The following is a 23,672-nucleotide window of genomic DNA, read 5'->3' as shown; positions in this document are numbered from 1 at the left end:
AATCTTGATTCGAATCAAACGCCACAACACTGACAGAGAATTTATTGAAAAAAGTGAATGATTTGAATCATGTACAAAGTTTGACTCGAATCAAATAAAACAAAATTGACCACCATAAAAATGATTCTGATTAAGCGAAAAAATTGATTTGAATCAAATTACCTAGTTTGCTTCTGTCTAATTTGTTTAGGATCAAAAATTCAACTCAATGATTCGAATCAAACATGTAAAATCTCAAAATTTTACAATTTTAAAGGCACTTTGAAATTTTACTTTGAATCAAACTTAAACCAAAAATATAAAATGTTTTCATTCCACTTACACATGAAATTGATCAACGAATATCATGATTAATTTCCAATCTAATCAAAGTTTTATGCATGCTAAAAATGAATCTTTTCAAACTTGTTTCTGAGAAGTGCAGTCATGAAAAAGACTCAACATATCGAAATTAAATCAAAGATAAAAGCAATAAGACAAGTAACAAAATAACCATATATATATGCTTCCCTTGAATGAAGTAGGGACATGCAACTACAAATGGTACATAAACAATGCAATACACATGATGCATGTAAAATGAATGGGGACACATGAAAGGAAAACAACCTTTATCTTTTAGCTCAAGTCACTTAATTTGTTGACTTTTGCCTAAACTTTGACTTTTATTCATGAAGGGATGCAATATGATGAATAAAATGAACCATCTTATCATAATGCTTAAGAACACAATTAAATTGATCAATTGGACCACAAGTTGACTTTTGGTTAACTTTGATCCACTTTACATAAAAATGTAATCCAGAGTCCATGAAATGATATCTGACCATGAGGAATGAATTGGTGAATGAAGCCATGACCTAGGGACCTCTCACATATAATCAAATGAAATTCAAGTCCCCATATCAAGACAATATGAAAAAGGGTAGGGACAAATTTGAGGTGTGACACACACCTTCTTATTTCTCGAATAATTGAACGCGATGCACACACCTCATTTTAGTTCGAGCATTCGTCTTCTACAAACTAACAACGATCTTTTTAAAACTTTTTATAAATAAAATTGGATTAAAAAGGAATAGTCGGGTGCACACCCTTTTATCCTCGAGTAAACGAACGTGAGACGTACGCCTCGTTATATTTCGAGTACATGTCTTCTGCCTAAAAACAACCATAACTGACCAACTTTATTTTTACACCCATGCGCGACCAAACAAATTCTTAAATAAACTTTACCACCAGAACGTGAGTCATTTTTAACGAGTCTTTTCTGCCATAGCGCTATTAAACTCCTTTTCACAATTAAAATAACGAACATATACATTTTTGCTACAAGAATTACGTAGCTTTGAAATCTCCATTGTACTGAGAGATACGTAGAAGTCGGGTTCATATCTTGTCAAACACCCTAATAAAAACTTTTTTTAGTCCTTTATTTATTTTTTGTAAATATTTTTAATAATTAGAAAAAACATAACACTTTAAGCTAACATTTCTTTCAAAACTAATTAAACCGTTCCCGTTGATTATAACAGATGCCGTGGGATGCTAATATCTTTCGCGCTCATAATCGACCTCAGAACCTAAATTTGGTTGCGATGACCTTATTTTTGTTCCTCAAGTGTTCTATTGACATTTCCCTTAAAAGAATAAACTTCGATGGCGACTTCATTATTATTCGAGCTTTTATTCGCTCAAGATTTTTTCGCATCGCGACATACATATTAATGAGGATAAATAGAGCGAGTCATCATCATAATAGAGAGTGTATTTAATCTATATAACTTAATAATTTTAGTTACTTTCTTAATATATGATTGAATATATTTTACTATGATCCATGGCGGAGGAGCATTGAACCCCACAATTATTTTAATTCAGAGTGCCTCAAACAAGAAGTATGAAAGAGCAATGTCATTAGAGTAAAATCTATAAATTCCTATAAATTTACAATCCCTCGAACACACGACATAAAAAAGCGATGTATATATATTTACTTATTTTACACAATAGTAAAATTAAATAATGTTAAAGAGACTCATTAGATATTAATAATAATTATACTTGTATTAATTGCTTAGATTAAGAATATAATTGAACATATATTAAGAAATATTTATTCATGTTACTATTATTAAGAAAAGAAACATTTATTTCAACGTTAATCTTATTTCTGCTTTGGGCGCCAAGTCACTACTCTTCCACTGTTTGTCAAAAGCCCTGAACCCTATTGCGTTTAGGGTTTTGGTTCCGATCGAAGAAAACTCCGACGACAAGAATGGGAACTCACTGGACATTGACCGGGAAGGAAGTCCCCATCATCGGAAGTGACGCCGTTCGTTGGACTGATCTCTCCGTTCCTTCTTCCTTAAACACCACCGTCGACGGCGGTGCCGCCATCACCGACGACTGCGCCTCCTGCTCTGTCATTGGAGATCCTCCTACATATCTCATTTGGTTCAATCCCTCTCGCTCCTCAATTTCTACCCTAAGTTTTTCGAAAATTTTACCGTTTCACTAACCTCATTCATTATTTGAGCAGGAGAATTCACAAGGCGCAGCCTCAAACTCTGGAACTACTAGAGCTCACTGCTTCCAAAGAGTTTCCTCGTGTAGGACTCAGATTCACTTTTCCCAACGCCTTATATCCCTTTGCATTTATCTGCAAAAACGAGGTTACTTTGCCTATTCCTAATCATTAGTTATGTCTTATTCTGCATTGTTTAGTGTTGTTTGTTTGTTTGTGTGTGTGTTAGTGAAGCTGTGTTCATTGTTGATGCAGATTACTGGAAGTTCTAGATTCCCTTACTTGCTTTACGTGTTGACTGTATCTGGGGTGGCTTATCTTTTAAGAATTCGAAATGTTTCTGCATATGCGTCCTGTTCTATTTTACCTGTGGATGAGCTTATAGAGCTTAATGTGCGTGATTACGTTCCAAATAATGCTGCAATAACTGCTGTAACAGCAACTGCTCGGTGTCTTGTTATTGGCACTGCTGATGGTTCGGTTTTATGTTTCCAACTTGGAGGGCTTGACTCAAGTGTTCCTGGTATGTTAGCTCGGCTCTTTGTTCCTTAGTCAGTACTGTATGCACAACTGCAAATCTTACATGTTTACCCCTGCCCTGTTTCACTGCTTTCACGTTAATCATGCATTTAATTCACTGAATTGCATGTTCTTTGGAACTTGGGATTGCTCTCGTATGCTAGGCCACTATAGGCTGGTTTTATTTACTATTTTAGTGTATAGCATCATAATCTCACCTTTTACTATGTGAAAATTTTATTCATGTTTGGAGTTTTGTTGATAGTTCTTTATCAGTTTTTACTGGTTTATAGTGAATTTGTTTTTCCATGAAGGCTTTGTGCACGAGCTGAGAGATGAAGCTGGAATTGGCCGTTTATGGGGTTTAATATCAAGGTATTTTCCTTTTTAATTCTAACACCTAATAATCAAAATAAATCATATTAGATAATTTTTCCACTCTATTAATCTACTCTCTTTTATGGATTGAACCTTCCCGAATTGAATTGTAAAATGTTCAATAATCATGTCTTCTAGGGGTAAAATGGTGGGTACTGTACAAGACTTGGTAATTTCCGAGTTGTACGGGAAAAAGTTTGTGTTTGCACTTCATTTGGACGGGACATTACGAATTTGGGATCTAGCATCTCTTAGCAGGGTCTTTAGTCATAACATGTGTGTAATGACAATGACAGGTATTGTTTATCTCATGTATTAATTCTAACTATTCTTTTATATATATGTTATACTTGCTCTATTATCATCTGGGCTTCCACATACTCTAGAGGACTCTTAGTATTGATTTCTGTAGTATTCATATCTATATGAATGGGAGATATTGGGAAACTTGCAAGTGACTTCTACATTGAGGGTTTTGAGATTCCATGATTTGGCCTGTTGGTTTATGAAATCTAGAGTAATGATACGTTGTATATGGTATTAGGCTACTAGATCTTTTGGGGTTTTCAGGGTCAAGCAGTGGCTGGCTTTGTTCTTAATCAAATGGGTTCTTAGAAACTTTTTAGCAATTACAAGTTCAATGACTTTTTTTCTGTGTAGAATCAATATACAATATTATTAAAGAAGCTCTTGGACTTTACAGTTCTACCAGCTATAGAAGAAATACCGTTTCATGGCCTCTTTACATACATTTACATATATTTACATTAAGACTATGTTAAGTGACGGACAACTGCTTTCCTTTTCGTCTCTGCTTGTACACTTTAATACATACATCTTCAAGTTTCTGAAGCATACAACATCTATTTATATAGGCATTATTTTATTTAATTCTAAAAGGAAACATAGGAGAAAGCTAGCTTCTAGCAATAGCACTGTTCATTTGTGCCACTCTTTTGTTTGTTGATTGTCTTTTATATTCTTCTGGCTCTGTTTTCTTTTACTACCCTCCTCCCCATTCTCAAACCTGTAGATTTCAGAAGTGCACCGAGTAAGAATAGATTATAAAAAACATACACATAAGTTTAATATAAATTGTCTTGTTAATCTTGGCATTATTTTCCTATATATTTTTCTTTATTATTACGGGGGATCCCTTTTTCCTTAGTTTTCTCTTCATCTTGATGAATTTATTCTTTTATACATAAAATGAAAAACTTGTGTTTTCCATGTCTCCTTTATAAAAATCATGATTTTTTTAAAGTTTCCCATAAGCTTCCTCCACTGGAGGCGATCCTATTCAAGACGCTGCCGGTCAGGCACTTAATGCGAAAACCCGTCAAAGTCTTGAATCAATCCTTGGTTCGACATTTTGTGGGAGACTAGTCCCTTCTGCCAGACCCAAACCTCGTTGGTCTTACGGTCATTATCTTTTCCACTGTCATACATATTTTTCAAAATGGTATTTCAAAAAATAATTAGAAACATTACAAGCACAACCATTTAACAGCTGCTAATGCAAAGCACGAATAACCATTGTTTAATATCACACCATGGCTCATTCCGGCTATAGTGCCGTCATTCACACGTCACATTATAGCTATTTTAATATTTCAACCAGTGGGAGGTGATCAAATGTTGTCAAAAACAGAGGGAAGAACCTAGAAACAGCCAGGAAATGGTAGAGAACCTGAACATGACAGTTGGTGCTACACAGTCACTGCTGGAAAATGCCTCTGCCGTCACCTGAAACAGGGAGTTGTCGTGCTATTTCTGGTCTATGTAGTCGTCGAAACACAGAAAAACAAAGTGTCTCGTGTTTCTTCTTCCCAAGCGCCCATGGATGAATAGGATGAGAGGCAGGGCAATGTAAACTTAAACTGGGAAATTATAAAACAACCCTTAAAAAAAGTTAGAATTAGATATGTCAGATGAAATTACTGTTGATATATGTATATATTTCGACCATTTAACAGCTGCTAATGCAAAACATGGATAACCATTGTTTAACATCGTGCCATGGCCAATTCTTGCTCTGCTTTAGTGCTGCTAGTCACAAGTCACAACATAGCTATATTTTTATTTCAACTAAGAGGGAGGTGATCAAATGTTGAGCACTATTTTTAAGAGATATTGGTGAAATGAAAGCTTCACAGGTTACTGTATAAACTTCATTTCTTGTTATAATGCAATAAACTAGGAATGGATTATAGGAAGCAAGACATTTTTTTACTTCTTATTTTTCGGAATTGAGAATGTTGAACACTGTCTTTTTTTGATGCCATATCAATTACGACTGAAAGTTAGTTGCACGCGATCTCTCTTTATTTTGTTATATATTACGCTCTCCTTGCTAACCTGTATTCACAACGCATACATGCTCTAACACTTCAATGTTTGCTTTTCAGGTGCTAACTTTTTAAGGTTATGGGTGGGTCAATCTGATCCCAATTCAAACATAATTCCTTTGGCAATTTTGTACAGACACACATCGGTATAAGATTTAAGGCATTGTTATTTCCTACTCATTTGTTAAATACAGATGCATATCTACAATGTTGGCTGTGTTTACCTTATCTTATACTGCTCTTAGAAAATAACCCTGCAGTCTTATCATATTATACTGTTTTGGATTTTAGAAAATAACTCTGCAGTCTTATCCTAGCATTAGTTTGTGATCTAAACTATGGATTTAAATGAGCAAAATCAGAAAATCATGATCATGGCTTAAAATAAGTTGCAGTTTGAGACATAGGTCCAGTAAGAATACCTTCACTTTGATAATTATTTAGTTGAGTTTCAAAGAACTGTATTTTGTCTAATACAAATTAAAAGAACTGTATTTTACTCTTATTTTTGCTTGCTTAAAATTTTGTTATTTGTAACAGAAATCTCTTTTTTAATATTACTAAATTCCCAAATTCATTATCATGCGCCTCTATCCTTGTACAAATCCATGTTAACCACACTAGCTAATGAGTTGGATCGGTGATGTTTCAATCCGAGTCCTTTAACCGATGATCTCTAGAGCTTGTGCCCATTGTTTGTTTTAGTTCACAGGCTTTTTTTTCATCAATCAAACACACCAACCAAACGTTCGAAAGTCATTTCTTTCCTATCTTTAACTTGATGCTTCATATTTTCATTTCTTCACTTGTTTCCTGTCACTATGCGGTTCTTCTTCAGTTCTTCTCCTTTTTCTCCTCCTGCAATCATGTTGAATATGATATCTCTTATTATTTATTTTGGTTGAATTGGAATAGTTGTAATTTATGTTGTGCATTCAGTTTTAATGTACCCGCTTTAAAATGGATGGAGAGACATCTCAAGGATTTGTTTAATTCTTAAAAGTATTTAGCCTTTAGCAGTAACAGAAATCTGAGTTGTCTTTAAAGATTAAAATGTCAACTGAAGCATTAGTTGTTTAACTGTTTTAGGAATCAATATTACATTTTGTTTGATTTGTTTTGTTTGTATTGCTCTAGGATGAAAACTTGGAGACTATCTCTTTACATAGCATCCTATTTGATTTTAAGGACAAAACTGTTTTCTCTTTGGAGCCTTCAGTACAAAATATTCCCTTGGAGGAGGTAATCTGCTGGCTTTTTCAATAGGCTTGGATTGGATGTGATTTTTTCAAATTTTTGCTCCAGTTGTGACTTATGAGCCCGCTTTCATTTTATCCAGGGACGATGCCTTGACGTTAAATTAGTGTCAGATAAGATATGGATACTGAAGGATAATGAATTAGTATCACACTTGTTGGCTACAAATATTGATGAGTATGTAACATTTTCTTATCTTTTACATTATGCTGCTCTTTTGATTTTGAGCATATTTTCATAGTAGGTTAGTGTTAAAAAGGGCAACCTGTGCCATGCAAGTTACAAAAGAAGAGTCAGGCTTATTATGGGCCTGTTATAGGGGCAGCCTTACTCTGCTTTTCAAGATGGTGATACCCTCACTTGCAAGAGACTGGTACATAGTAGTGGTTGTAGTATAAACGAGGAACAGTTATCAAAATTGTGACGGCATGGCCACCATGGCCGATATACATGGTGGTTTTTGGGCTTGCTGCAATAGTAAATATTGTCCGCTATTGCGGGTTTTTCCGCCATAATCCGCAATAGTGGCTCCGCAAAGCGGCCGGTATGGCATGATTTTGGCTCTCCGCCATGGACCGCCATCCGCCATCGACAAAACTGACGAGGAATGAATAAATATCTCCATTGGTCTAGCATTTTACTAGACAATTTGAAAAAGGCTAAACCTTTGTCAATTAATAATGGTCGATTTATCTTTATCCATAGGCAGGATCAGGTTCTCTGTTGATATTATAATACGCCAACACTCTATGAAGCACTGACTCAAACACCAACATGTTGACACCGATAATACGTGGTTAAGATTAATATAGTTTTATTCCTGTGTCACATGTTCAAGACTCTAAATCCTGACTGTATCTTTTAATATGGGTAAAGTCATTGTTCTTGCTCAGTTGTTAATCTGTTTTGTCAGGGTAGAAGCATTTTCTTATGCTTTACAGGAAGAATTTGTTGCTGATCAGTTATTTCAAAATTCTGAACATCTTGCAGACGAAATTTTGCGGATAACCCATTCAATATTTAAATCCTCAAAGGTATTGCACCATTTATTATTTTAATCTTAAAAGTTTTTGTGGCCTTCTATGCCTTTGTTATTAGTGGGAGAGTTATGTTTCCCAGTTCACTAAATGCGTCTATGTGCCTTGGCTGCACTTTGTTAATGTGTATATGCTCAAATAAGTTTTCCGTGCTTGTCTATTGCCAATTATGACTTTACATAAAGATGGTTACTCCCACTAAGAACAAAGTGATAATTTTCATTCAAACACTCGAGGTGCTTGTAAATAATGTATTTTGAATGAATTGGAATTTCTACCCTAAACTTTCATGATAGGAAATATGTATGTATCAATTCAAGTGGTTAGTTCTGTTGGATGTGCAACATTTACACTGGAAAGTGTTTGTCCATGTGTACTAGTGGTTGTAGAAGCAACTTGTCTCTTATCGCTTCTAAAATTTGATTTATAAAAATATTGAAAATGAACTCTTTTGATTGATGCATTGAGCTAGCGGTGCTAAACTAAATTTTTTTTTTGTATCAATACTGTTATCTTGCTGCCGGTTCTCATATTCTTAAAGATATTCTGTCATAAAAGGGGGATTTATTATTATAAGGATATGATTGTTGGTTCTTTTCTGCAGGATGATATTTTGCCTTTTGTATCTTCTATTTTTTTGAGACGGCTGCTGCTCCCAGGGGTTCATCATAATGCTGCTTTGCTCGCAACTCTGGCTGAGTATAACAGGCATTTGGGTGAATCCGAGTTACAGACATTAACTGTAGATGGACTAAAGAAGGAGATACTTTCACTTATTGAACATGAGGTTTGTCGTCGTAGTTATTAAAGCTCTCATCTCCCTCTTTGCATTTCCCTCCCTTTAATTTTGGAGAAGTTTTTATATTGACAAGATTTTTATGTGATAGGTTGGATCTGATAAAGTGTCTATAGTGCATTGCTGGAAATGTTTTTTTGCCCGTTATTTCCATAATTGGTGCAAGAACAATGCATTATATGGCTTGCTTGTTGATTCCTCTACTGTAGCTGTTGGTTTAATCAGAAAAAAATCAGTTTCACTTTTTCGGTCTCTGGAAGATATTGAGCGGATTGTAGAGGGTAGTTAATAATTATGAATATTTCACTTTCTCTTCTCCTTTTGATGAATTTTACATTATTAAAATGCACCTGGCTTTTTCTTTGATATTTTCAATTACTTGCTCCTTATATTCAGACTTTATTTTCATTTGCTTTCCTTAATATGAATTTTGTTTATATTCTGTAGGCTCTTCAGAGGAAGTTAGTGAGCTCACAGGCATTGTGGATTTATTTGATGATGATATTGAGTGTGAAATTCTGATCGAATTGCTCAAGTGTGTCACGAGTTTCAGCCAACAGTTGGGCAAAACTGCCTCTTCTATATTTTATGAATCACTTTTAACTGCACCGATGATCTCTTCTGAAGATATTGTTCACTGTATAGTGAAGGTTCTTGAAACTGGTTATTGTATATCAGGTGCAGTGCTCCGAGGATCTACATCTGGGGATCATACAATATTCCTGCAAAAGGAACTAACAGATCATAGAAGTTTGAGAAAACTCTCTGTTGACATGTTTTTGTCTCTTCAAGGCCTGTACAAAAAAGCGTCTACATGGGACAAGATTTTAAATGTAATTGAGGGTTTACTAAAATTTCTGGTTCCGCAGAAAGAAATGCTTAAGTTTGATACTGAAATGTCATCAAACATAAATTCCTCGATCATGGTACATTCTTCATATCAGATTGCAAAAGTGATGTTTGAATCTGCCTGGGACTTTCTCCTGTTTTTAAGCTATTTGGTGGACATCAGCGGTCAGGTAAGTTTATAGACATTTTCTGTATTCTCCTTTTGTGCAATTGCCTTTTTTTATTATTGTGAGCATCCGTTGGGTGAAAATATTGTCTAATTTAACATGGTACAACAACAACAACCAAACCTTATCCCACTTAGCAGGGTTGGTTACATGAATCAAACGATGCCATAATTTTCTATCATATATTTGTTTCTATCCAACGTGTTAATCTCTAAATCTTTTTTAATAGTTTCTCTTGTAGTTTTTCTAGACCTTCCTCTGCCTATAGTGATTTCACTATCCTCCATTTTATCTATTCTCTTTACTATAAAATCTACAGGTCTTCTCTCTATGTGCCCAAACCATCTAAACTGAGTTTCCACGATCTTTCTACATAGGAGCTACCCTAACTCTAATGCTGTCATTTCTAATCCTATTCCGTTTAGCCCTACCACACATCCAACTCAACTTCCTCATCTCTGCTACCCTTAATTTATTTCCGTGTTATTCTTTGCTGCCCAACACTCTGTCCTATATATCATCGCTGATCATACAACTGTCTGCTAAAATAGCGTCAGCTTAAGCAATACTCTTTGCTTGGATTCAATAGTTTATATCTTTTATTTCTATGTTGTTTTGTACTATAGCCCCAAGATATTTAAACCTTGTAACTTGTGGTATGATATGAACTCCAACTTTCACCTCTAAGCTAGAAATGCCACGTCTTTTGATAAATTGCATTCCATATGCTTCTAAGTTCCCTTCTCTAACTCTCCAACCTCCGATAAATTCCCTCTCCAACTCTCTCCGACTCTTTAAGTAGGACTATATCATTTGCAAAAAGCGTACATCTTGGTATGGCTTTTGCATTCAAAACTAAAGTAAAAAGATAAGAGCTTAAGGTTAACCCTTGTTGCAATCTTATTGTTATGAGAAAATCATTTGTTGCTCCCCTGTGTATCCTCATTCTAGTCGATATCCTCTCATACATATCCTTGATAGCTCGGATATAGGCAATCCTACCCCTTTCTATTCTAGGACTTTTTCACAAAATCTCTAGACACTATCACACACCTTCTTCAAATCAATGAAAACTAAGTGCAGTCTTTTTCATCCATTCGACATCGCTCCATCACACGTTGTAGTAAGTAAATCACTACCATGATCGACCTCCCATTTGTAAAACCAAATTGATTATCAATGGCATCTCTTAATCAACACCTATACAACTTAATAACTTACTAACTAACTCTTAACTACCTAGTTATCCAATATTTCTATGTCCTAAGGGCGTAAATCTTGTGCAATTGTTTCTAATACAAGCATTACTTAATTAAAATTATTTTCAAATTAAATAAAGTTATTTGGAATTCTCACCAGAATGTCTATGTTTTTTCCTTCGTTCAATATTATTTTTGAAAGTTTTGTGCTTGATGTACTTGATCTGAGTTTGATGTTTGTCAATTCTTGAGCTGCTGGCAGACTGACCCACTATATCAACGGAATACATTGGGGTCACTTATAAATTTTTGCACTGTGTTGTGGGCTCAATGCCCCAATGACCAAATTTTTTGTTTCAGTATGAATATGTTAAAAACGCAGAAATAAAATCATATATCTGGTTAGTAGTCCCACATTAGATAATATATAGTTGAAAGTGAGTTTATAAGTGGAATGATATTTAGTCCCACCTTACAGACCAGTCTTGTTGGGCTGGTTTAAATAAAATCCAAAACTTTAAAATGGTATCAGAGTCTATCCAATATACGTTGGGCCACATGCTATCAGATTACTCAGGTCTCGCCCAAGATATCCTGTCCTGTGCATAAAGGTCTGTTAAGAGTCTAATATTGGATGTGATATGACCTGAAAATGAAATTATAAGTGGGAATCATCTCTCATCTTGTAAGTTGTTTTATAGGATTAAGTTAGACTCAATCCAAATTCTAAAGGACTCGACTCCTTTAGAGTATACAATTCACTTTAGAGGGTATAAGAAGTATTATATACCATTTGTTAAGAAATCAGAAGTGAATATTGTAAGTATACCATACCAAATCATGAGTTTGTTGGAATAACAACCCTTGATTTGCACACTTTACTCATTTTAGGCGAGCAGAATTCAATGTTAGAACTGGTTCCAAAACATAGTAATGTGTGATAATTTTTTGATAATTATATATAATACTACTCGAGATCTAATCATGAACAGAGTGAAAGTTAAATAATTATAATTGATAGTACAAATCACGCATTAACAGAAAGTTATAAGAGCAGACTTGGTTTTCCAAGAGATTTGAGAGCCTTGTATTTCTCCCCATCCAAAGAACAACTCAATTATTCTATGATAACCAAATCCGTCTAGTTACAACCAAAATACAAAATAAAACATAATCTGCTATAATTAAATCAGTTTTGCTAGAGAGTTGCAGTCTCAATGTAAGATTAAAATGTTGTACATTTCATATTAATATTTTTAGAGAAATTGTTTCTCGCAGGTCCACTTGTCACCTGATGATATAACCAAAATACAACTTGAGTTAGTTCCGATGCTTCAAGAAATTATTTTTGAGTGGTTGGTCATCATCTTTTTTGCCATCACACCGGTTGCACCAGCTGTTACAGAGGACTTCCATTCAAAACTTTCATCATTGCAAATAGGTAAGTTGCATGATTTATTTACGTTGCAGTTTGTGATTTTGGGCCAAAATTTACCCCACCAAACCGACTTGTAATTATAAGATAAGTTGCGTATGCTTTAAAAGTTATATTTTGGACTAATCTCTAATCAATTTGGGACTTGGGTTTTCCCAGCCACCTCAAATGCCCAACACTATTGGGGTTGGTCCATGAATAATGTTGCGCCCCATAATTAGATCTAAGATAGACTCTAATACCATCTTAGGTTTTGGCAATAGTGTTATCACTCATGCCAATTTCCCATGGCCGTCACGTAATTATCATAATAAGGGGAAAATGCTCACATGATCATTCCTCAATCCTTACACAAAATCCAAAGGGAAAAGATAAAACAAATTCTTAATATAGCTTCCCAAAAAATTGCTTTCATCATGATACTTTGCATGGTTGTCTCTGAATTATGAAAATGAACGATGAGAGAGGTTATAAAGAAAGATCCCGAGATTAACGATTTGGATAGAAGCATGGTCCGGGATAGACATTATGGTGAAAGTTGATCCATGTAGCTGACCCCACTTAGTGGGATAAGACTTGGTTGTTGTTGTTGTCGTCGTCTTTGAATTATGAAAATGAACTAACTACATCTCGACTTTTAGAAAATATGGAAATAATATTCAAATAGTAGGAAATCAGGAAAGAGCCCACAATGTAGCAGAGAAAATAGAAACATTATCAACAAAAGGTGGAAATGCCTATTTTTCCATTTATTTATTGAACAGAACAGTTTTTAATGTATCGGACTGTGTCTATGGGCTTGTTCGCAAACAAAGAGTACTTGCATGTACCCAGTTGGCGTGCTTGTATATTTTGTTTGTATGGTGCAAACCAACGAGTATCCAATGTATAGTGGGTACTGGGCACATACATCTTTAAATTTGTAGTATCCGTGCTTCACAGGTTAAACGAATTGTATATGATAGGTTATCATATCCTATCTCTTTTATTCTGGCTATCAAACCACAACCCTTTTATGGTCTTCTTTGTCTTGCATAAATTTATTTATGATTCCCTATTTCACATCGACAGAAATAACAATCTCTGTTTTATAGAAATCCACTCAATTTTTTTCCTTGACATCCTCTCATTTTCTGTTATGTTCCTTCATTTATCACATCTTTTTAAACTTAAAAGGGAGTAGTTGTAAAAGTGAATGGGATTTGATAGAACTGGGTAAATAGAGCTGTGTATTAATGTTTACCTTTGTGGTTTACTAAATCAATCACATTCGCATCACCACCAATATTATGCTAACATTTTTGGCTCATAAATACAGATAATAACATGGGGAAACAAATATGGAGTGAGAAGTTTGCCAGATGTGACTTAACACTAGCTTTTATTTTCTTGCTAAATGTTAGAGGTTCATCTATAGACCATAGCCACTTTTCTTCAGAACGCTTTTCAAATATGCCAAGCTCTATAAATAGGATGAGGGACTTCATCAGTTGGATCATTTGGGGTCAAGATGGTGGATCTTCTACATTCTTGAGTCGTTCTATTGATCTTGCATTTATCCTTTTCAAGCATGACCAGTATTGTGCTGCTGAGGTTATTTACTTGCCTTCACTTTTCTTTTCCCAGAATGGGAATTTGATTGCTTCGCAAGGTTTCTTTACTCTAGTTATTTATACTGAAAGTATCTAATATTTCAATTTACAAATATTTCAAAAGCAATTGCTTATGATGGCGGAAGCACATTTGCTAAAGGAGAAAACATCCCAAAGTGTTCAAGATGCTGATGGTGGATGGTGCATACGTCATCATCTTCTAGGATGTTGCCTACTTGCACAGGTGCAGTACGGATTGCATGCAGCACAGAAGGACAAAAAAATTTCGGATGCCATTCGCTGTTTCTTTAGGTACAGTTATTCACCTCTGAATTGTTTGCATTGTGTAGACTTACATTTTCAGCCTACGAGTTGATCACTTGGTCAAATAGTTGCGTAATATTGGTTAATTTTAGTCTAGATTTGAGCTTTAATTCAGTTTTGATAAGAAAAAGATCTAAACAAAAGCCATCTTACTCAAGTTTGTCGAAACTGGAGATTATACATGTCATAGTAGTACTGAAGTTATCAGCAGCAGCCTCTTGAAGAAATTTTCGGTGCAGCTAAACCGTGACTTAACCAGTGCTTTCAAACTCGGACTGGTCATCCACTCGATTATACTGTAAACAAAATATATGACCTAGAGCAAAAATAGCCATACGTAAATTAATAGAGTACATCAAAATAGATGAAAAAGAGAATTAGATGAACAAGGGCAAGAAGACTAGGAAAAAAAATTGAGGAACCATATTAGTGTATTCAGTTAGTAATTTTATAATTTTTGTTTTTATTTTGACAAAACAGTAACTTGATTAATTGTCAAATATTAATCTCATGCACCACAGACTTCATGTGTGTGTGCATCTATCCATTTCTCTCCCAAGTGAGGGTTAATTTAAGAAAGTAAACGGAGAAAACTTAGACAATGAGACAATCCTTAAGTTGTTACGATTAACATATAAAATCTTATGATATTTTTAAATAATAGAAATATGACCTTTAAGTAACTTTTAATCTTTACCATCAATGAATCATTGTATGGTAAAATTTTGCTGCCTCCCTCACACAAAAATATATAAGAAGCAGCTTATAGCTTGGGGTCATGCCTTGGCTGGGAGAATTTGGGCTTACTTGCTGTATTTTTCTCTCTCTTATCAATAATATAATTTGGTTGTCATTGCAGTTGCGTTAAATGTGTGAACAATAACTATTTATTGGTTTTAATTGCAGGTCTGCATCTGGAAATGGTGCATCTGGGGCTCTTCAGAGTTTATCTGTCGACGTAGGAATTCCGCATCTTGGTTTTAGTGGGTATCCTGTAGCATAAATCCAATGATCTTGAGCAATCTGAATCTTAAGTTTTAGTTATTTATTAATATGTGGTTTTAATACAGGTGGTTGTACATTGATTGTGGTGTGGAAGCTTCAATACTATCAATGGGCAATGCAGTTATTTGAACGTTATAACATTAGTGAAGGTGCTTGCCAGTTTGCTCTTGCTGCACTTGAGCAAGTTGATGAGGCTCTGCATATGAAAGAAGAAAAGTGCGTGGACAACTCTGCTAACGAATCAGTGACAACCATCAAGGGACGGTTATGGGCTAATGTTTTCATATTTGCATTAGATCTTGGACGGTATTATGATGCATACTGTGCAATAATCTCAAATCCAGATGAGGAGAGCAAATACATCTGTTTGAGGCGTTTTATAATTGTTCTTTATGAGCAAGGGGCTATAAAGGTCAGATAATCTTTGATTAGGTCTTCCGACTGTCCTTTAATTGAGCTCTAACTAATGTTTTTATTATTTTGATATTATCCCTTTTAGAAAATGTCGACGGCTCTGTCCTCAAAGGTTGACTAATGTAATATTTATTTATCATGACTAAGTTGAAGTTAGATAATCCTGAGTGGTATTTTAATTGAAGCACACAAGTTTATGACATAGTAATAATACTCCACTACTGCCTCTTACATTATTTACAGCTATGGAATTTGTAAATACGTTTAAGTCTGTGCATGAGTTTCCTGTTGCGCAAATGATACTTTGGTATATTTCCCCTTTTTTCTAATACTCACTTAAAATGTTGAAAGTTATATGTTACTATCTGCTGTGTGTGGGAGTGTGTATTAAAAGGATAGTGCATGTCATTAATTTTCTACCAGAAATTTATACTTTCTCATTCATATTCTAATTTGTATTTTTCCCTAATCTTTATTGTTTTTTTCCCCACAGATTCTTTGCAGCAACAAACTTCCCCTTATTGGTTTAGTAGAAAAAGTAGAACAAGAGCTGGCTTGGAAGGTATGGTCTGACTGAACACTTCAGTGATGTTAATTTTTCTGTTTTCTGGAATGTGGTTTCATTTTCACTGTGGAATATGCAGGCTGAACGATCAGATATTTCTGCTAAGCCAAACTTGTATAAGTTGCTCTATGCATTTCAATTACATCAGCATAATTGGCGACGGGCAGCAAACTACATGTACATGTATTCTGCTCGCTTGAAAACTGAAGCAGCTTTGAAAGATAACCAAGGAAGCTCCATGGTGTTGCAAGAGAGGCTGAATGCACTCTCTGCTGCAGTCAATGCATTACATCTTGTTCATCCTGCATATGCATGGATTGATTCGTTGACTGACCGGAATTCTCTTACTAGTGAATGTTATCCAAGTAAGAAAGCTAAAAGAACACCAGAGGAATATTGTAAGTAATTCAACAAAAAAATCACACTGCTTGTTATGAACTTCTCATATCATTATGAATTATGATGTTATATGAACATTTTACCTCCAAATTATTTAGCAAAGTGAAATTTTAGGGAAGAATGGATGCTTATATGGTAAATCTATATACTGGATAGCACGTACTTCACATCTATGCTAATATTAGGTCGTTTGGGTAACCTTGATGGATATGTTGAGGGATTGGGTAACTATGTTTCATTGATGTTATCGTTATTTTCTTTTCTTCTAGTTCTCTTTCCTTATAATATTATCTCTTTGTAATCATCTCCTCTGCCTTAATTAAATTCTTCTTTCATCATTAAAACAATCGCGCTAATGTTATTTTCTTTTTTTCTAGTTCTCTTTCCTTATAATATTATCTCTTTGTACTCATCTCCTCTGCCTTAATTGATTTCTTTTTTCATCATTAAAACAATTGCACTAATGTTTATTGAAGAAGTGGTGATATCATTTTCATTACTTTGCTGCAACAGCTGATAATGAGGCTGAGACTCAAAAGGGGCAATTTGCTATTGATATTGAAAAACTTGAGAACGAGTTTGTGCTAACTTCTGCAGAGTATATGCTGTCACTAGTAAATGTCAAGTGGACGTTTTCTGGTAAGTCTCTGTGCATGTGTGTTTTTTTGATGAATTGTCTCTGTGGCCTAGAACTACTTCCAGGGTGATTGATGGTATTAAAGTTATTATATAATGTGCTTTCATTTAATAGAATTTTGAACTGTATTACCTTTTTTTTTTCACTTTCAAGGAAAACCTGGTGCACTATCAGATTTGGCTGATCTTCTTGTCCAAAACAATTTATATGATATGGCCTTTACAATCCTTCTCAGATTTTTCAAGGGTTCCGGACTGAAGAGGTTTACATCCGTGCACAATTTGTGTGTGTTTCTTTGGTTATAGATATGTTTTGATATGCTTATATCTGTGACTTTGTTCTTCTATTTAGGGAATTGGAAAGAGTTTTATCTGAAATGGCAATAAAATGCTGTCTTGATAAAGTAGAGTCCACTTGGATTGAGTATGTTGACCTATTCCTTTCATTTGCCTTTCAAGCAGTTTTTTTTTTTTTTTTGAAATAAGATACCTGCCTTATTGTTGCTTGTCAGTCATTCTTGTGGTTTAAGTTTTGTTATTATTTCACTGAAATAATATTTTGTCTCTTGCTGTTTTCAAATTTTCACTTAACTGTTCCTGTTGGTGGTTATTGTGCATTGTATGATTGATAAATGTTTTTGATGATTTCAGGGAACATGGTCATTTGTTAACATCATCAAAGCTAGAGATGGTTGTCCATGGTTCACCGGTTACAGTTCCTACAGCTCCACAAATTGACAGAAATAGTCGTTGGGCAACTCTCAAGCTTTACATTGTTTGTATCTTCTTTTCTTTCACTGTTGGCCTTAAGTTGATTTTACTGTACGATCAGCCAGTTTAGAAATCTTGGTTGGGGAGGGGTCGGAATTGGAGAAATTTTCATACAAAATGTTTCTGACCTTATTCTTGCCTTAACCCACCTCAGTATTTTTCTCAATTTATTTTTATCTTTGGAAGTTGTTTTGATTTGATACACAGCATGCTTGGTGTTTTTTTTAATACTGGAAATTGGTATGGGCTGAATCAAACTCATGGAAAAAAGGCATGGGATGGGGTGTCCGAAACTACAGTATGTGAATAACTATATATTAGTTGCTTAGACAAAATTGGATATAAGCAAGTCTTATGGTTCTAGTATTTTCCACTTACATTTAAAGGGTGCAGGGAGGATTTTTTGTTGTTAACAAAAGCAGGGAAGAACTTTAACCTCTAAAAATTTATCGCATTGGAAACAGTTGCTCTGTGGCAGTAAAACAATCATTTGAACATCATTCAACTGCATAGATGATTTTTTTTTATTAGTGTTTCCCGTGTAATATAATATATTTCTCAAGTCTCTTGATACTTTATTTGATTATTTCTCTTAAGTGGGGTGGGGTGGTTATGATTGTTTTTTTTTTTAAAATAAAAAACTTACATTTTTCTGTATCCCTGGTTCACCTTTTTCTTTGAAACTGCTTGGAAATTGCAGGAGAAGTATAAGGACTTTCACGGTAGGTTGCCGGTTATTGTTGCTGGGACTCTTCTTCGAGCAGATCCTAAGATCGAATTGCCTCTTTGGCTTGTTCAATTGTTCAAGGTAATTTTCTAGGATGAGGCTGTTGAAGTTGGTAGCCAAGCATATTTCACAGAGACATTGATTGGTGTTTTATTGATTCAAAAGGATACCTATCACCTGTTTTTATTTATTTATTTATAATTTTTAAATTTAATAACCGGTTTTGGTAAAACATGTTATATGATTCCTATTCTTGGAACTACCTAAAATCAATCACATAAATTTTTTTGTAAAACATTTTTGTTTTTGATGTTAATATGAGAATATAGGCAAAGTAGTGGGAAAAAATATGAATACCAATTGTATTTAATAGAATTCAAAGCACCAATAATTCTTCATACTGAGAATTAGGGCAGGTAGGTGTAGAACTTTTAAGACACTTTGTAACCTTTCACCTTCGAGTCGGCATCACATAATATACTTGGTTGTGGTGTTTTTCTATTCTTTTATTTTTCCAATCCCGTGTTGAAATAATGTCTGTGCAAAGGGTTTTCACTTTTGCTGCTATCTCATTCCTTGTTCAAATCCTACTTGTTTGTGGTTTTCTCTAGAGTTAGATTTTATCTTTCTGTTTTAGTTTTTGTTTGGAACTGAATAATACATTTCAAGTATAAGCACTAATCTTTTTATATAAGACTATTCTAATCTAATAGGCCTAATTACTGGACTAAAAATCCGAATATAAATTACAACTAACAGTAGTAAAAATAACTTATTTACAATATTCCCCATCAAGCTGGTGAATGAATATCCATCATTTCCAGCTTGGAAACAATCTTTTCAAAGTTATTGATGTTCTGCCTGTTAGTTAGAATATCTGCAATGTTGTAGAGAAGAAATATATGGAGCGCAAATAAGACCACTATCTAACTTTTCTTTGATGAAGTGTTTGTCAACTTCAATATGTTTGATTCTATTATGTTGTACTGGATTATGGGCTATGCTAATGGCAGATTTATTCACAATAAAGTTTCATTGGTTCATCACTCTTTATCTTCAAATCTTATAATATCATTTTCAACCAAAGTAGTTCACATATCCCTTGTACCATTGCTCTGAATTTTGCTTCAACAATAGATCTAGATACAACACTTTGTTTTTTACTCTTCCAAGTCACAAGATTCCCACCAGGACAGTATAATATCCTATAGTTGATCTTCTATCCATAACTGACCCTGCATAGTCAGCATCTGTATATGCTTCAAGACTTACACTTCCATTTCGTTCAAACAAAATTCCTCTACATGTAGTTCCTTTTAAATATTGCACAATTCGGAGTGCAACTTATAAATGAATCTCCTTTGGTTGGTGCATGAATTGGATGACTAAACTTACAACGAAAGCAACATCTGGTCTAGTATGTGATATGTACATAATTTTTTCGACTAATCTTTGATACATTTCCTTATCAATTGGAATATTTTCTTTTGCATACCACAACTTTATACTTGGATCAATTGGTGTACTTGCAGACTTGCATGTTGTCTTACCTGTCACTTGTAGAAGATCAATAATGTATTTTTGTTGAGATATGAAGATTCCTTTCTTAGAGTGGGCAACTACTATTCCCAGAAAGTATTTCAATTTTTTCAAGGTCTTAATCTCAAATTCCTCAGCTAAGTGTTCGCCTAACAATTGTTGCTCATTCTCATCTTCATCGGTTACTATAATGTCATCCACATACAACAATAAAACTGTTACTTCTTTCCCTGTCTCATAATGTTTGATAAATAGAGTATGATCTCCTTGATTTTGTTTAAAGTCAAAACCTATCATAACTTTGGTGAATCCTCCAAACCTATCATAACTTTGGTGAATCCTCCAAACCATGCTCATGGTGATTGCTTTAGTCCATATAAAGCCTTTTATAATTTGCACAATGTTGGTAGTAAGTTCAGACTATCCAGGGGGTACATTCATATAGATCTCTTCGTCAAGTTCTCCACGAAAGAAGGCATTTTTCACATCAAATTAATGTAAATTCCAATTATAATTAGCTGTTAAAGAATAATATTCATTTTAACAATTGGAGCAAATGTCTCTGAATAATCTACTTCATAAGTTTGGGTGAATCCTTTGGCACCAATCTTGCCTTGTCCCTCTCAATAGATTCACCAAACTTGTATTTTATAGTGTATACCCATCTGCACCTTACAGAGAAATTAATTCCCAAGTATCGTTCTTATTTAGTGCCTCCATCTCCAAGTCTATGGTCTGTTTCCATTTCCTGTCAGACAATGCCTCAGATAAAGAGTTAGGTAATGTTAGTGTTTTAGACTTGTGAGGAATGCTTTATGGGTGAGTAAAAAATATTCAAAACTTAGGTGGTTGGATATAGGCTAAAGTGGCTTTTTAGTACATGTTTTGGTATCTTTTCTAAGGGCAAGTGGAAGATGTAAGTTCTTGTAGTGTAGCGGTAGTATTAAGTTGGGTAGTATTAAGTTGGATTTTGTTTCCTGTTCATGAGAAAATACAAAAATTGAATCATTAGTGCTTGAAGGGTAGAGAGAAGTTACCTCATGTAATGTCGGATTAGTGCTTTGATACCATGTTAAAAAATGTGATTGGGCCTAATTCAACCCTACAAAATCGGCTTGTAAGGTAAGAATTACTCCCACTTATATGGACATGTTCAGGCCATATATTATCCAATGTTTGACTCTTAACACACCTCCTCACGCCTAAGACAGGACATCTGGAGCGTGAAAATAAATGGTGGGTGACCCGATAGTGGAAACCTGAAAGTGGGTGGTCCACCGAGACTCAATAACAATGGGCGTGCTTCACCCTATTCAAATCGTAATGATTTAAACACACTCACTTACCATTATGTCCCACTATCTCTTGACACATTTTAAACAAGTCAAGAATTCTTAGTAAAAACGTTACATTTGCCAATTTGATCATTAACATTAAATCTAGTTTCACTTGCAAAACAATGGCGCATATGTCAAATAAAAGTGCTTTCACTTAAAAAAGTTGTCCTTTTTCAGAATTTCCATATATAGAATGTGGTAAATGTTGATATTCAATCTTGTATTTGTAAAAAAAAATAATCGCGCTGGCATCCAGGCCTTCTTATATCCTTTTGCTCGTCTCTTGCTTGGACTGAAACTAATTTAGACTGGAGTCAACAGTCTTAATTAACACATCCTGTATCTGTTCGACACAGTATGAGGGATACACTTTTTTTCCTTCACCGTGCAACCTTGGCTGCTATAGTATAGGGTTTTGTATGATATTAGTTACATGGCTAATGTCTTGTCACTTTTAACAGGAGGGTCAAAAGGAAAGGATGTGGGGGATGACCGGCCGAGAATCAAATCCTGCATCTTTGTTTCAGCTTTATGTCAACTACGGTCGATATGCAGAAGCTACTTATCTTTTACTCGAGTACATAGAATCATTTGCTTCAATGGTAAATCATTTTTACTATCATGGATTTGATTTATTCATGTTATCATCAGAATTAGATAGAATCATTTGCACGGCTTGTATTATGTTCACATTCAATCACTTTTATCGTTAGAGTTCCTAATGTTTTTATAGCTGAACGGACAGTTCAACCAACTGAACTGTGAAGTGGCACTGTCTATGCTTGGAACCCTGTCCTGTCCCGGTTTAAGCAGTTTAAAGCAATCTGAACCATGAGTCAGATCTCACCAGTTCAATATCCGGTTCGGTTTCAAAACATTGGATAAAACAACATAAATGTGCATGACTTATGCAGTGTGGTTGCTTCCAGCAAAACTTATGCAGCACATGATATATGTTCACGTTGCAGAAACAGTTATCATACTAGTTTGTTGTGCATTTACTTATGTTGCTAATGTCCACATTCTGCAGAGGCCGGCAGATATAGTTAAAAGGAAGAGACCATTTGCTCTTTGGTTCCCGTACACAACTATTGAGCAGCTACTGTACCAACTTGAAGAATCAATCAGAATGGGTCACATGGTAGATCACTGTGACAAACTCAAAAAGATGTTACATGCTTCTTTGCTGAATCATCTGAAGATAGTAAGCTCAATGTCTTTTTCTTAGAAATAATAATCTTGCCCGCATCATTGTTCTTACCAGTCTGTTTGTCACGGCTTTTCAGTTGAAGGTTGACTCAGATGATACAATATCTGCAACTTCTTGAACTCTACTTGAGGTAGTAAAGATACAGTGTATTCGTAGTGCTCTTCATTACTTGATGTATTTAACAGGTTTGTCTTTTGTTTATTCCCTCAGTTCTTTCCTTTCCTTTCCTATACTGTGTTACTCTTGTTATGGTTCATAATGATGATTTCTCTGTTGAACAGTATAATTTCTGCTGAATAGCGCAAATTATTGGATGGAAAATACAAGGCAGTGGAGGATTTTTAATTTTGAAAAATGTTTGTAAATTAATGGGTTATGTTAGGAATTGAGTCCTGACCTTCTAGTTAGAACTTCTTCAGCGCACCCTGCAATCGATCTGTCTACTTATGACACAATCGAGGATATTTTAATTATTCATTCTCTTCCCACAAGAGCAACTATCAATGATGGCTTCCACACCATCTTGTCAGGACCAAAAAAAACACACTACTTAGTGTAATATACGGGAATAATGGTGTAAAATTTGTATATGCTTATAGAAATGAATAACTGTTTTATAAAAATGTCAGCATTGTTCTGTA

The 23,672-nt window shown here is 34.7% G+C and overlaps 1 protein-coding gene across 1 annotated transcript; it reads left to right on the top strand.

Annotated features, from left to right (window-relative positions):
• Positions 1–2,153: 2,153 nt before the first annotated feature.
• Positions 2,154–23,672, top strand: LOC127090946 (nuclear pore complex protein NUP160). Its single transcript, XM_051029421.1, has 28 exons — positions 2,154–2,457; positions 2,543–2,675; positions 2,783–3,050; positions 3,361–3,421; positions 3,563–3,720; positions 5,833–5,918; positions 6,910–7,014; positions 7,112–7,206; positions 7,943–8,063; positions 8,671–8,853; positions 8,954–9,143; positions 9,310–9,881; positions 12,356–12,518; positions 13,831–14,105; positions 14,229–14,416; positions 15,335–15,411; positions 15,499–15,845; positions 16,341–16,409; positions 16,492–16,810; positions 17,325–17,450; positions 17,602–17,710; positions 17,800–17,871; positions 18,099–18,222; positions 18,919–19,026; positions 22,283–22,423; positions 22,852–23,025; positions 23,108–23,216; positions 23,313–23,672. The coding sequence occupies exons 1-27, from the start codon at positions 2,279–2,281 to the stop codon at positions 23,147–23,149; spliced, it is 4,485 nt and encodes a 1,494-aa protein (XP_050885378.1). The 5' UTR covers positions 2,154–2,278; the 3' UTR covers positions 23,150–23,216; positions 23,313–23,672.

This window comes from Lathyrus oleraceus, chromosome 6 (genome assembly GCF_024323335.1).
Source record: "Lathyrus oleraceus cultivar Zhongwan6 chromosome 6, CAAS_Psat_ZW6_1.0, whole genome shotgun sequence".
Lineage (NCBI taxonomy): Eukaryota > Viridiplantae > Streptophyta > Magnoliopsida > Fabales > Fabaceae > Lathyrus > Lathyrus oleraceus.
The sequence above is the reverse complement of the archived record's forward strand: the minus strand, read 5'-3'. Positions and strand labels throughout refer to the sequence as shown.